Source organism: Pimephales promelas, chromosome 25 (genome assembly GCF_988280905.1).
Source record: "Pimephales promelas chromosome 25, fPimPro1.hap1.1, whole genome shotgun sequence".
Lineage (NCBI taxonomy): Eukaryota > Metazoa > Chordata > Actinopteri > Cypriniformes > Leuciscidae > Pimephales > Pimephales promelas.
Window position 1 is genome coordinate 16,508,193 of NC_142793.1, and position 14,614 is coordinate 16,522,806.

The 14,614-nt window shown below is 38.0% G+C and overlaps 1 protein-coding gene across 1 annotated transcript in view; it reads left to right on the forward strand.

Annotated features, from left to right (window-relative positions):
* The first annotated feature begins 2,985 nt into the window (after positions 1-2,985).
* Positions 2,986-14,614, forward strand: part of spon1b (spondin 1b) — a 59,852-nt gene continuing 48,223 nt past the window's right edge. Inside the window, exons 1-5 of the mRNA XM_039648014.2 lie at positions 2,986-3,736; positions 4,958-5,064; positions 9,412-9,545; positions 13,651-13,724; positions 13,980-14,096. Coding sequence (XP_039503948.2) covers positions 3,511-3,736; positions 4,958-5,064; positions 9,412-9,545; positions 13,651-13,724; positions 13,980-14,096 — 658 coding nt within the window. The 5' untranslated portion in view covers positions 2,986-3,510. The remainder of the gene's footprint in view (positions 3,737-4,957; positions 5,065-9,411; positions 9,546-13,650; positions 13,725-13,979; positions 14,097-14,614) is intronic.

Genomic DNA, 14,614 nt, shown 5'->3' on the forward strand with positions numbered 1-14,614 from the left:
CTTTATTTCTCATGTGTGACTACAAAATACAAAATTAAAACGCTTTTTTAGCACTTTTCAGACAGCTGTCTGTAATAGGCAGAAACTTCTCCTGGGTCTGCATCATTTGGGAATATAGTAGTGGCTTCAACATTAAAACAAGCACCGCAACCTTATAATGTGTTATTCATAACGCTGAGAACTGACTAAAACACTGGCTTTTAGCTCTGCAGGTCCACTCCTGCCTTGGTCTCCAGCTGTCTTAAAGTCTGCTGACGAAGCATGCGATTAACATATACGTGAGAGGTGTTTCACACCTGAGCTTTTAAACAGCATTTCAATGTTTTCCATCAAGAATTTTCTATCAGAAAAGAGTTGAGTCTATCAGAATTGCAGCTTTACAATTCACTGCGATGTCTTAGGATAAACAGAAACATCATATGATGTGTGCCGATGCACTCAATGACCTTGTTGGATATCAGGACTGTCATGGAACTTAAAAGAGAGCTTCCTGGCAACTTCAACCATTTCCTTAAGTAGTAAAAGCTGTGTCCGTGAGACATTAAATTGCCATCTGGCTTAATCACAGATAGGTTTGACTCAAGTCAGTGTTACCAAACTGACATCTGGATGCAAAGCAGTTTCATACTGTAATAGTTACTTAAAGGAACAGTACACCCCACAAAAAATATTCAAAAAGTATACAAAATATATCAAATACAAAAAGTATTTGAAAATACATATCAAAAAGAGCAGCATAACGAAACATCTCAAAATATCACCTTTTTGTGAAATGCATATATACACTGACTAAATTTTTTTTTTTTTGCGCACTATCCCTTTAAGATGACTAGCATATTTAAACGGCCAGCAGTCACACCGCAGACAAAGTCTATGATTTGTCTGGTTGAGCTGAAGTTTTTCACTTCCTTCTCTATATTTAACTAACTCTTACATTTCTAAACTTTGTCCTTGGATTCTGTGGGCGAAAAACAGGACGAAACAGGGTGCAAAAAAGAAAGAAACGTCAGTCCGCTTGCCATTCCCCATCCGTATACCTCCTCTAAACGTTCTTTTCTCATCTCTCTCCAGAGTTGTAGCCTGTGCCAAAGATGAACTGAAGCATTAACAAGCTCAAATGCTGCTGGTGTGTTTCTCTCACACAAGCCCGGAGCTTAAGGCCAATACAGCCAAACAAACCTGCCATATTTCACAGCCCCTTGAGTTGTCGCAACCCCAGGCAGATCAATAGGTCGGGTGACAAGATCACACACATAGTGAATGTGTGAGGTGCCAAACTAACAACTCGGCCTAGAAGGTCGTCCTCTATAGACATTTATGAGCAGATTTGGTCTTTGTATTGTTAGAAAGGGACTACTTTTGTATGCCCTTTTGGTGAGTCATTCTGTTTTTCTCTTCATTGAGAGAGAATCAAAGGTGCTTTTGGTAGGGAAAAATGACAGGAAAAAAGGTCCGAGGCACACAAAGCATTTATTTAAGTGGATTTTTCATTATCCTCCATCCATCCTTTTTCATATCTTCCATTATGAAATATCCAGGTAAATACAGGCTTTTTAATAAACCTAAAAAAATGTAGGATATTCGAAATGATCGATGCAAAGAGGGTGTATTTTAAGCTGACTCTTTTCTATAGATTAAAGGGTAACTAAACCCCTGGTCAGAGCCTGACTCCACCCACTGGCAACATTTGAAAAATGCTGAAAAAGTGGGGGACGAAATAGATGCCAAAACACTCTATCCAGATCGTTTTCAATACTCGCGATTCCAACTCCTGACTCGCTACAGTGGTTTTGACGAAGTCACCAAGTTGCTATTGATATCTGAGTCCACATCAGCGATTTCAAGGTTAGACCTGCTTTTATAGCACTGTTACACTCCCATTCAACAATAATAAAATGTACAGCACTGTCATATTGCAAGGATTTTAACACTAAAAAATTTATTCTGAATTTTACTGTGGAATTTACAGAGCCTCTAAAGGGACATGCAAGAATAAAGAGATGGGAGGAAAAATTATGTCAATATGGTGGTTTTCGCTCAAGAAACTTTGCATTCACTTGCAAAATGTTGTGCGTTCCCTCAAGAAGGTTTCAAGTTTTTTTTTTTTCAAGAAAAGTTTTGCCAGCAAATGCAAACTTTCTCAGTGGAAGGCAAAGCTTCTGCAAGGGAACGCAAAAGCATTGAAATGCTGATGTTTTTTCCTCCCATGTCATATTTTATCCAGCATCACCATCCCAGCAAACAAATTTGGGTTCTCGGAACGTTCTGGGAACGTTAGTTTTTGGTTTCAAGAACATTCCTAGAACTTTCCCTTAAGGTTAAGGGAACGTTCCCGGAACATTCTCCTTACTTATAAAAAATGGAACCTAAAAATAACATACATGGAATGTTCCTATAACGTTGTTGTTTGGTTCCCAAAAAAATAACCTCATTTGGGAACGTTAGGGGAACGCTCTGTGTTTGCTGGGAGGGTCCATAGAAATCAATGGAGGCTATCATTTTTTTTTAATAACCAGTTACTCAAAAATAAACGTATTTTAATTTTCATAATTTCAAAATGAGTTCACTGACTGACTTTTAGAAGTCGAAGCATCAGTGTTTTCTCGCCCTATCGTTTGGGGCGGGTTTCTCTCGCTATTGTGAAAAGGGAAAACCCGAAATGGAGCTGGAGCAGAGCGGTATAGGAGAGTAAATCACTCCGTTCCACTCATTTATGGCCTTCCAATCTGGTTTTCAGTCTGTATGTTGCCCAATTTGGTCTGAAAAATAAATTACCCTATAATATTTACTTTTATAGGACTGTTGTAGGTACTTTAACTTTATTTTGTAGTATTGCTGACAAACACGATTATGAGAGAAATTTAGTAGCCTATAGGCTAACACAGCCTTGTTTTCTTATGTAATTAAAAAAAAAAGTCTGTTGGACCGGAAATAAACAGTTAATTCCTCACATAAAAAATATCTGCCCCCAAATCATTGTCTTGCATAAACAACCAAAACAGACGAAGGAGTTCCCAAAATCATCCTCCATGTCTCCTTAGTGCGCAGCTCCCTGTGATTCTTTTCTCCTGCTGCTACTGCAGCTCGCGGCTGTTCAAACATCTCTCTCTCCTCACACAGCGTCTCAAAAAGAATGTCAGCCGTCTATGTCTAGGTTTTGTTTAAAGTCTGAATCTTTTCTCTTTAAGTCTGAGCCCGGTTATCAAGGAGACCATATAGGTATTTCTCAGTGTGAATATCCTTTGAGTAAAGTCAACATCTGAGTCTTCTGTCTCCGCGCTCGCCAATCTCGCGCATAGCGGACACGGGACTATCAACCGTCCGCTATCTCCTCAGTGGGAATGGATACGGTGTCTTTGCTCTTTTTTTATTCGTGAATGGACCCCAAAATAGACAAGTCTGGTCGATTTATGTGTCCGTTTGCTTTGACAGTCTTGTCCAGTTCTTTGACGGCGTTTACTTGCTGGTACTAGATTGCAAACTTGTGTTTGGACAGCCAAAGAAGGGGAAATGATGGACAAAGACGGGCTGGTTGTGCTGTTGGTTTTCTTAAATGTCTTTTTCGTCCACGCGGATGCGTTCAGAAGAGGTACCACAGAGAGACAGTCGAGGTCCGAGGGTGGTTTCTGTCGGATCTTGCGGACGCAGACGCGGGGCGCTCGGAGAGAACACAACGAGTTTCGCCTCAGAGTTGAAGGAGACCCAGAAACTTACCAACCCGGGAGCACTTACAGAGGTTAGAAGTCACAAAATGACATTTACTGTCAACTTAAAAGGCTTTTCATGCAAGCCTGTCCAAAAACAGCATGTGTGGAGTTTGTAAATATTGATGCGTAAAGCGTCGTCTTAGTACATCTTGTGCAGGTAACGTTACATCAAGATTGGTTGACACTCAAATACTGAACAGTGTTTTATGCGATGGGTGAATATGTGTGATTATTGAAAAAGTTTAGAAAACCTGCTTTTTGCAGCATTATGTTCACCAAAGAGGACATTTGGATAGGGGAAAATGGGGTTGTAGTAACACGTTTTGTAAAAACGACAGTTGTGTTTGGTGTCTCAAATTTCGATTGAAATATTCACATGCTACAAATTGAAGTAGGAAATGTAAATTTGTGTCGGGTATCAAGAGTCCAGTAGATACAGCAAACATACTGTAACATAAAAAACACGATATGGGCAATGCATTTATTGTGGGAATCACGTGTTAAAAAATCACTGCTGTTTTATTTAAAACATTTTAATTCCTATTCAAAACAACATAATTGTATTATAAATATAGAAATGCATCAAACACAAGTAAACAACTTGTCAAAACGAGACAATCTGCTGATTCGGATGATGCCAATTCTGCCATTTAACACCCATTATTATGATTTCTAAGCAAATTATAAGAAAGACATGAAATTATACTTTCAGAATGTTTCAGTCTTTTAAATCCTTTGTTTTCACACACTTAACAACTTTTACCATCAACTTAGGAGAATTATGATCTTTTATAGCTTCATTTCTAACTGTTACAAACCTAAACCCAGTCTCCCCTACAAGTCTCTTAGACAACATTGTGAGTGATTTGAAAAACCATTTACATTATAACCTGGTGTACATTTTAATGTTTCCACAATAACTTATTTGTCAGGACAGGTTTAATATAGTTTTCAACATCAAAACGCCTCATAATCTGATATATTTACTATCATTTGGATTCATGTAAGTGGCCTTCATTAAGCAGCAGATGCCTTTTTATGAGGGTTTTATGCCCGGCGTGTTTGTACATGCATATGGATTCACTGCTCCATGTGAAAAGCACTCGCACATCCCACACACGCAAACGTACAGTACGTGCCAAATGCGAGAGCAGTTTGCGACTTGCCCTGGCACACTGTTGAGATCTGACCTACTGTTAAGCTCATTTCTGGTACCTCTGACCTATATTTTGTTCTCTCTCTCTCTCCAGTCAGTTTGTATGCCTCTAGCCCATCTTACTTTCGTGGCTTTACCCTCATTGCTCTGAAAGAAGGAAGGGAGGGCGTCACTCCTGACGATTACGCCGGCACTTTCAAGGTGAGGGATTGCAGTGACCCCATATAACTGCCTTGAACTGTGGCAATCAAAGATGACAGTCTAATTGCAGTCTCTGCTAAATGATTTGCAGTTTATGCCGGGTTGCATCTGCATGTCTGTATTTAGACGTGGTACGTTTTAGGAAGAAAACGACCATTAACCCTTTGACGCATGAAATATTTAAACCCACATTTGATTACAAAACATCTTTCTTTTTTACCCAAATAATGATGTATTTTGAAATGAATACAGTGCAAAGAGGATTTCAATTTTTGTTGTCATAAATAAAAAATGTAACATAAAGAGGAAAGTCCTACACTGTAAAAAATAAACCGTAAAAAAAACAGCAGCTGTGGTTGCCAGAACTTTACCATTAAAAATACGTTAGGAACGTTAATGGTTTAGTTCTGGCAACCACAGCTGCTGTTTTTTTAAGGTTTATTTTTTAGGAACGTTAATGGTTTTACAGACTTAACTTAAAATTTACAGTAATAAACCGTATTGTATTTTCTGATAAACCAACTTATGATTTACCAACTTATTGACCTATTGATATCTGTTTTAGACCAACCACCAATCATCTCAGTAGTGATGAGCAATCACAGCTCATCACAAGTGATTATTTATTTAAGTAATACATATTTAAAAAAAGCTGCACAGTGTCATTCACACAAACATTAAACACCATCATGGTAACACAGATGAAATTTAAAAAATGCAATAAACATTAATTTAACAACATTAAATGTACTGTAACATAGCATAAAACCCTAATGTACAGTACATAACTGATTAGAAAAAAAAAAAACTATGAGGAACCATAGTAATTGACCATAGTAAAATGTGAGGTGTCACACAGGGAATTGTGGGAATGTCAATTTACGTTTTTTCACTGTAAATTATACAATGATTTGTTCTTTTTCACTTTCAAAAACTGTACATTTAACAGTATTTTACTGTAAATTTATATCACAGTTATTTACCGTGTATAGTACGGAAACTTTCTGTTAACCAATTAACAGTTTTGAACTGTAGCATTTTTACAGTATTTTACCGTCAAAATCACGGTTATTTTTACAGTGTATGGAATGATTGGTTGAATCACCCCTTTGTTAAAGTCGGCATGAAACGAAAGGTGTGATAGTCTTTTCTTCCCTATTGTGAGAGTTAAACAGCTTCTCAAACAAGAAAAAAATGTTGGGCTGGACTTGATTTTGTCCATTGAGAATTGATTGGATGGTTGTGGTTTGGTATTGCTTGTTGCTGACACGTCATTAAAGAAGAGAGAACAAGTCACTGCAAGAGAGAGAAGTTATTTTGATTAAAGATTATGACACATGAATTAAAGTAATGATGTGCACAGATAAATATTTTTTTTAAAAACACTGCAATATTCCATTAAAAAACAAGAATTGTCCATTTTAATTTCATAGGGACTTTTTTGAAAATGGCTTTAGTGGATGTCATACATCAGAGGGTTAAAAGTGTGTTCACATAAGCAACATTTCTGTGAATTTTCATTGGCAAAAGGTACATTATCTATTGTTTATATGAAGCACCACTCAAGCAGAAGTCACTTTCTGTTTGTCACTGCAGCGAATCCTGTCTGACCAATTCAAAAAATGTATCGGTAAATCTCTTGCCCTCACATAAAATTTCCATACGCTTGGATTCCTATTGAAATGAATTGATTTCACCTGCAAAAATGTAAACCATGTACTGTTTTAAGGATTTCATATCCATCTTTTGCCAGAGAGCAAAGCTGAAGTTGACTCAGACATGTTGCTCCTCATTGGTAACGCACTGACCGTTTCAGAGCCATGTCCTCTATGAAAGACAGGACCCCTATCATTTAGTGCTCTCTACATCAAGCCGCAGTGCTTCCCAAACTGAAGCAGGAAGGCTGTTAGCGCGGCATCTCTCCCCCTAGATCTCATTAACTGTGGTTGCCGCTCTACACTCCTTACCGCTGTGTTTTTCAGCGCTCAAATTGCCTGGCGGATGTTAGCAGACGTCCTCTGTTGAGGTCTTTAACTGGGGATTCTTTCGTCTTGACAGACTAAATTGAATGGCCAAAAAAAAAAAACACAAAGGCAACTGCAAAATGATAAGCTGTGGTTTTGTCCTAAACGTTTGTGAATCAATGACGTATAAGGATGCTGAAGATGTTGAAAAGTAGAAATCGATTTTCAAGGCTGATACCGATACAAATATTTGTTGGTTTTAAAATCCGGTATTCCGATATATCGGCCGATATTCTATATTATTCTTTATTCAGAAACGCGCAACAAAAATGTTAACAGATTTCCCTAACATTAGTTATTTGTAGTTATTTATGAGTTTTAACTAAAATAATATGATAATGCATTTTAAAAAGAAACTTGTTTCTATTGTCACAGAACAGAGGAACATCAAAATATTTTTAAGTTCTGATAAATTAAATAATAATTAGTCCCTACATTACCTTATAGTTATAAGCTACCTTATAATTATGTCAGCTTGCTTATATTCATTTATCGGCTATTATAACTGCCGATACCGATATTTTAGAAAATGCCTAATATCGGCCTGCCGATATATCGTTCTGGCTCTACTACCCATGTCTGCTTTTCAAAATATTCATATTCATCAGTCACCTTGACAGTTAATAATATACAATGCTGTTCCTCTTTTCAAGCAAACACAAATTGACAAACAACTCTCGAGCCAAACCATTGTGGTTGAATAAACATCGCGACATCTTACCATTCGTTTCGCTTAATCTCTCCAAGGAACCCCCAGGACGATGAAACATCCTCAATTCCTTCAGGAGACGTGGTTATTGAAAGACCAACTGAAAAGAAGCAGAGTTTAAAAGAGCAAACAGAAAACTGTTTCACTGTCTCTCAGGAGCAGGGCCACACAGCCTCGCCAGAAGTCACATTTAAAACAAATGCCTCTCCTCTGTTTCCTACAACTTTCCCCCAGCTGGTTCGCAGCATTTCTGAGACAGCCACTTAAAGCCCCCTTTTTTACCCAGGAAACAATGCACCCGGCTGCTTGGCCCGCATGGCCTCTTTTAAAATAAACACTAGGAGAGCGGCTGTTGCACAGTCCTACAGCTCAAAGTTTAGCCTAGTTTCCCTATCAATTCGGAAATTTCCGGTTCACTGTTTAGTTTTTCAGTCTGAACATGGTTGCAACAAGGTTGCTTGAGATGCCAATAATTGCAGCTTTTACTTTGTAAATGAAGGACAGAACCAGAGGGTAATGTGTGCAGCTTTGGGGTTTGCATGAGACTGTGTGTGAAAGAGTGGGTAGTGGAAATGGAGAGATAGAGTGAGAAAGAGGGAGGAAGAACTTAATGCACCACGAGCAAGGATTTTACTATTCGATGGACATTTGGCAGCGATTTCGTTTTTGAAACATGCAAACAAAATTGTACTTTTCCATCCCCAGTGGAATTTTCCATCACTTGGATAATGTATTTTACAAACAGTAGGAGCAATACATTTCTTTAAGACTTTTCATGTACTTTTGTGTCTGTGTTTTTACTTAATTACAGGTACAAAAAGTTGCAGTTTGCAAAAGTATACAGTATATGTGACCGGTATTGAAAAGGGGTGAAAGAAGTCTTATTTACCTCTTATTTACTCTCTCGAAATAATTTAACCAGACCTTGTGAGTATTTAAATTTGCTGTCATGTTTTTAGCATAAAACCTTTCACCATTTACTTTTGAAATATGGCTTATTATATCATTTCTTTTCACAAATCTCAGCTCTATTTGCTTGCCGCAATTAACTTTGCCCTATTACTGCTTGGGGAAAGCAATTAATTAAATAATTTGATTAAAAATGGATGTTTAAATTACATTTTTATTTATCATGGGAAAAGTAATTCATCAAATTATGATCAAATGTCAGAAGAGCGTTATAATCGGGGCAAATATTCAACATTTTGAAAAATCAGTTCATCTGCATGGATTGCAGTGGTGCATTTTTCTCATTTCAAAGTTGCCTCATTCTCATTCAGAATGTTGCATCATGGGTTAACATGAGCTCTAGGTCTAAGTAGCACAGAACCATCAATTACATATTTGTGTTCCGCACTCAAAGATGTTGAAAGAGCTGTCATGTACAGTTAGTCATCTTGGCCCACAGATGAAATTTGATCCTGTAGTCATCCCTGAGCTCATTTACGGTACTAATCTGCTGTCTAGTTGGGAAACTGTTGCGTCATTAGTCTAAACCCCCCTCCCCCCACCCACAAATCAATCAGATTCTTGCTGTTTTTGTTTTTAATTCTAGCTTCCCCCCAAATATTCAATGATTTACTAATTCTCATGTGTGGTTTCATTGTTCCGCAGATAATCGATGAAAGTGACACGCAGTTCATGACTAACTGCCCTCCGGCTGTCACAGAGAGCATTCCCAGAAGACGCACAAGGACACAGGTGTTCTGGACAGCGCCACCTTCTGGCAGTGGCTGTGTCACTCTCAAGTGAGTTATTATGCATTGTTTGTCTTTGATTTTGACCATTATCCTGGGCTTGGATAGCAATAAATAAGAATCCATTCAATTGGGCTGATAGACAAACGTTCGTAGTACTGAATTGAATTAATGGAAAGGAAAAAAAAAGGGGGTACAGTCTGAGCCTCTATGCCGAGGTTAGTGTCCAGAATACAATACTGATTCTAAGCACTTGTCTCATTTAGTCAGTGTTTTATCAGTTACCTGCATGGAAAGTATTGAAAAAGGAAAACAAAGACTTTTTTCGATAATATTTGAAGCTGAGTAAACAGAAATAAATTTAGGACCATTGATCGAGGATGTGATTATGATTGATTGATGTTGGGTGGTTATTGCATCGTCCTTGAGAGCTCCTATTGTAGGCTGCGGATCAAACGATTATGAAAAATTAAGAACTTTTAAAAGTTTTTACGTATACTGAGCTCTCAAACAACATCCTCCCATGAGTTTTCTTTGCATACAGAATGCCGCAAGCACACATGGACTTCAACCAAACAAAATATGAATGATCTGTATGAATGTTTCCACTCCACCCCCTCAAGCTTTCATGCCATATTTGTATTTTTATCTCTCATTCACCCAGGCCTTTTGAGGTCATAAACAACTTAAAGTGCATTTGATGCATTAAAGACATCTGGAAGTCTCTCGCTTTAGCTATACATGGTGCGATGCATTAATGGTGCTTTTTTTTTTGTCTACCCTCAAAAAAGCTTTCCAACAACTATGACTTTCTAGAAGTCTGTCTATGCCACTCTGACTTGTTGATGCCTGGTCTGAACCAATGAGGTCTATAATAGGACACGCAACCAAACATTAGTTTCGGGGCCAATAACATTAGCCCGTAAAAGGGCTTCAAATATGGTAAATGGAAACTCAAACTCAAAGAGTTTGTACTTGCATGTCATTCAAGTACGTTTGAGGTTTCGCAAGAACATGTGAGGTTTGTTCTTGCACGTCAAGCAATTACGACCGTGTGATTGTGTCTTTTCAGGAGACTTTGATTAAAACGTTCAAATCATATGGATTACTTTTACAATGTCTTTTGAACTTTTACAGTTGTCTTCTACAATGAACTTTTTGAACAGTTTTCAAAGTTTTGGTGAAATGGACTTTCAATGCAGGGACAGGATGAAATCAGGATGAAATATACAGAAATAATGCAGGGTTTCCTGAAAAATGTCTTCATTTGTGTTTCGAAGTTGAATGAAAGTCTTAATTAAAAGGGTCAGTAATTGATAACTTAAAATTTTGGGGTGAACTTACAACATAATCTCATGGCAATTCGTAACTGTTACATTTTGTTGAATTGGTGGCTAATTCGTTTGAAGTCTCATTCGTAGGTTTTCATACAATCAGTCACTGTTATGTTTAGCAAGATCATGCTTACTTAAAAAAACGAAGTTTTCATCACACCGTACCAAATTGCCACCCAATAATATAGTTAAATTTTTCCATGAGATTGGGGTGGAACTAACCCTTTGTTTTAGCACAGTTGAGTAGGCAGATCTTATTTTAAACACCCTCGCAATATTTCAACTGGTTTGCAGGTGCTTTGTGATTTCCATTTAAAATAATGCATGCAAAAGAGATAGAACTGCTTAAGTGAGCCCCCAAATGTGTTTTTACTTGAGTAAGGCAAACTTTAATCTGCTCGTGTAGCAATTGTGAAATTAAATTGATGTAGAGACAATTAAAACCACCTCAGTGGGAGTATTTATGAGCTATTGTCCTCGTTCTACTCTTTTTGTCACGTATTCATTCATCCCTTCTGTCCTGTCTCTCTCTCCCTGTCCTTTCTTCTGTCCTTATTTTTTAATTCTTAAAAATAATCTTTCCTCTATCTCACTCAGAACCCACATCCCCTACCATGGTCTCATTTGCATCCTTTTACTAAGTCATGGAAATATTATTGTAGCTTTTAATTTATCCATCTGTCTTATTAGGGCAGGGATGTCTGTTTTTTTTTTTTTCCTTATAAACATTGCTGGGAAGCATCTGCTGTGCCATTGTGGTGGATCTGCTGTCACTTCGCCTTGGCATGTCAGAACCGTGGAGACATTGCACCTTGTAGCACCGGGCCGAATGCCAGATCTCAGGCTCGAAGCACAACTGGCAATGGCGGCAAATGAACATCAAATAAAAGTGCAATTACTTCTGGAATCCCTCCAGCACTTTTCTAGTGAAATGTCAAACAGACCAGGGATTGGAAGGAAGTTTTGATCTGGATTTTTTTCCCCTTTGATTCTTTGGTGCCATCAAGCTGTGGAAGGCAGATAAGATGCAGCATTTGTGATGGTTTTGTTGACAAGCTTTGGGACTCTGGAGATAAATGACTTCAGGTGTTCAAATGAGATGATCAATACCAAATAACAACAGAGGGGACATCTTAAGAAGTTTTGAGAAGAACGTATCAAGTCTTGAGCAGTCACACTTTGATGACCACTGTTGAGAAACTTTCACACCAATTTTCGTATTTGGTGACGCAAACACACTGAAACTTTTACTCTCCATATTAGAGTAGAATCCTGAAAATGCCTCTAACTTAAATGTTTGTAGTTCATGAACCTTTTTAAATACAGATATAGCCTGTGATTAGCGAGTTGTCACATAAATATTCTACAACCACCCATACTTTTGAGACAATTTATTGGCATCAATATTGTTTTTTGTCTTTTTATCAAATACATTTTAAATAAATAAAAACAATTAATGCAAACTGATTTATTTATTGTTGATCTGTGATAGTCATTGTTGAACACGTTTGATATTTGAATTCAACCCAAGCAAACCCATCGCTTTCTGACGAACTGATCTGATGACGAACGAGCGACAAGAAACAAAAAATGAATACATTACTCTACACAAGCAAAACCCAATTGTGCTCGCGAATGGAGCAGAAACAATGCAACCTCCGCATCCGTTCGCAGGCCTTCCCGCTTCGCTTCTCTCTCCGGCATCGTAAAGCTTTTCTAATAATAACACAAGTCCTAAAGCTCTTGGCTGATCATAATTCTTCTTTTTCTATTGCTATTCATCTGACCTTTTCTCTTTTGTAATGTCTCTCAGCCATCTCTCTTTTTTATCAGCCTTTTTTCTTCAAATCTCCCACTTGCTCACTTTCTCATACCCTATCATAAGTGTATACGCCCCTACTGCTGATTGGCTACGAGTGTGTTGTGGTGCTCGGTCCACTTTCAACAGCATTTTTTTTTTCTTTCAGAAATCGCTTACTGCGCCTTTAATAATAACATATTATTTATTTATTTTTATTATATACACAAGTAATATTTTTTGTTGTTAATGCGTTAATGTATCCTTTTTAAGATTATAAATGTCAGTTTTAACAAATTAGATTATACTTCAAAAACATAATTGTATACATTTTCTTTGTCAAACAAGGCACTGCTCACATATTATTCAATATATGTCAAAAAACATGTTACTCAGTTTCTCAAAAAGCACTTTGCAAAGCCCAAATGAGCCCAGAATCCATCATATTGTACACATCTTCACATTTTGATAAGGCCAGCACCAGATTTTCCTCTAAACCACCCACATAAAACTTGTGGGATTATTCTCAGGAGGGCATAGCATTATGGGCAGTTCTACCACATGTTATGTCCTTGACTGACAGCAACGGCAATAGGCTCTAGTGGGACATTTCTAGGACTCACCATTGATATTCTGATATAAGCCGAGTGTGGTTAGGTCTGTGGGATACTCCATCAGCAGCAGGTTTAAAGGAGACTCTCTGAACTTGGACTGCGCTCTTGAATACATTTGCTTCTTCTCTGAGTCTAGTTAGACATATTGACATCAGTATATGTCTCTATATGACTTCATTTTAAAAGCATGCTAACTGAGATCATTGAAAGATGTTCTCAGATAGTAGCATTATGCAAATGTGGCATTATGCACTGAAGCCTTTGTTAAAAGATGCATCGCCTGTTCCCATTACAATACAATTTTGAATGCGGTAATGGTGGTACAGTAAATGTAAAACACACAAAACTATATCTACAGGACAAAGATAAAAGGAACCAAATTTTGGGTGAACATTTTAATGTCGTTACAGGGCCAGTGTTGTGCAGCGAAGAATCATTTTCTTCCAAGATGAGGGCTCACTTACCAAAAGACTGTGCGAGAAAGGTAATTTTAAAGCTGGGTTTCTCATGCACATCCCTGTGATAGCATTTTTACATCTACATAATCTGTTTTCCCACCTCCTGACATGCTCAGTGAACATACCTTTTTTTCCCCTTTCATGATCTGTTTTTGGTGCACTGTGCACTGTAAATTGTTCTTTATGCATGCCGTGTCAATTTGTGCATTCTCAATGTGTGTATAATCAGTTTTGTGACATGAAAGTTAAATGTAACTATCTTCTTCTGAATGGTTTTGCAGATCCAGTTGAGACCACTGAAAAACCCATTCAAGAATGCTGTGCTTGTGGAACAGCCAAGTATCGAGTCACTTTCTATGGAAACTGGTCTGAGAAGGTGCATCCCAAAGACTACCCAAGTAAGAACATTGGCGACGTATTATATTACCATAAAACATTATTAGGCCCTACCCACATTGTGCCAGGTACTGACATTAAAAATACGGTACCTCACCCTGTATTGCATTATGGAATTTGACAATACATTGTTGTTTACTAATTCTGATGCCACACTGATTTTACAGTGCAAAGTGCATTGCAGAAAGAGTGGGTAGAGGTGGGCAGCAATATCTCTTTCTCACAGATTTAGCTCTCAGGGCTGGTTTGCTAATATAGCAGTCAGCAGGAGGGCTGGTTCTGTTACCTATGTGTGTGGCAGCAATGATCCAATCTGTTATTTACTGTCTGGCACGCAGGCGAGACGACTGCCTGGGCTGCGATACTTTGTGAGATAAGAGATGCCGGGCAGATGTTGTCACAGAGCGCACTGCCGCTAGTTAATAGGTCTGTGGAAACAGACATTGATGTATGCGGTTGGCTCTTTAAAGAGAGAGAAGTGTAGAAGCTTAGATGTGTTAAGATACACGCTAGAGAACAA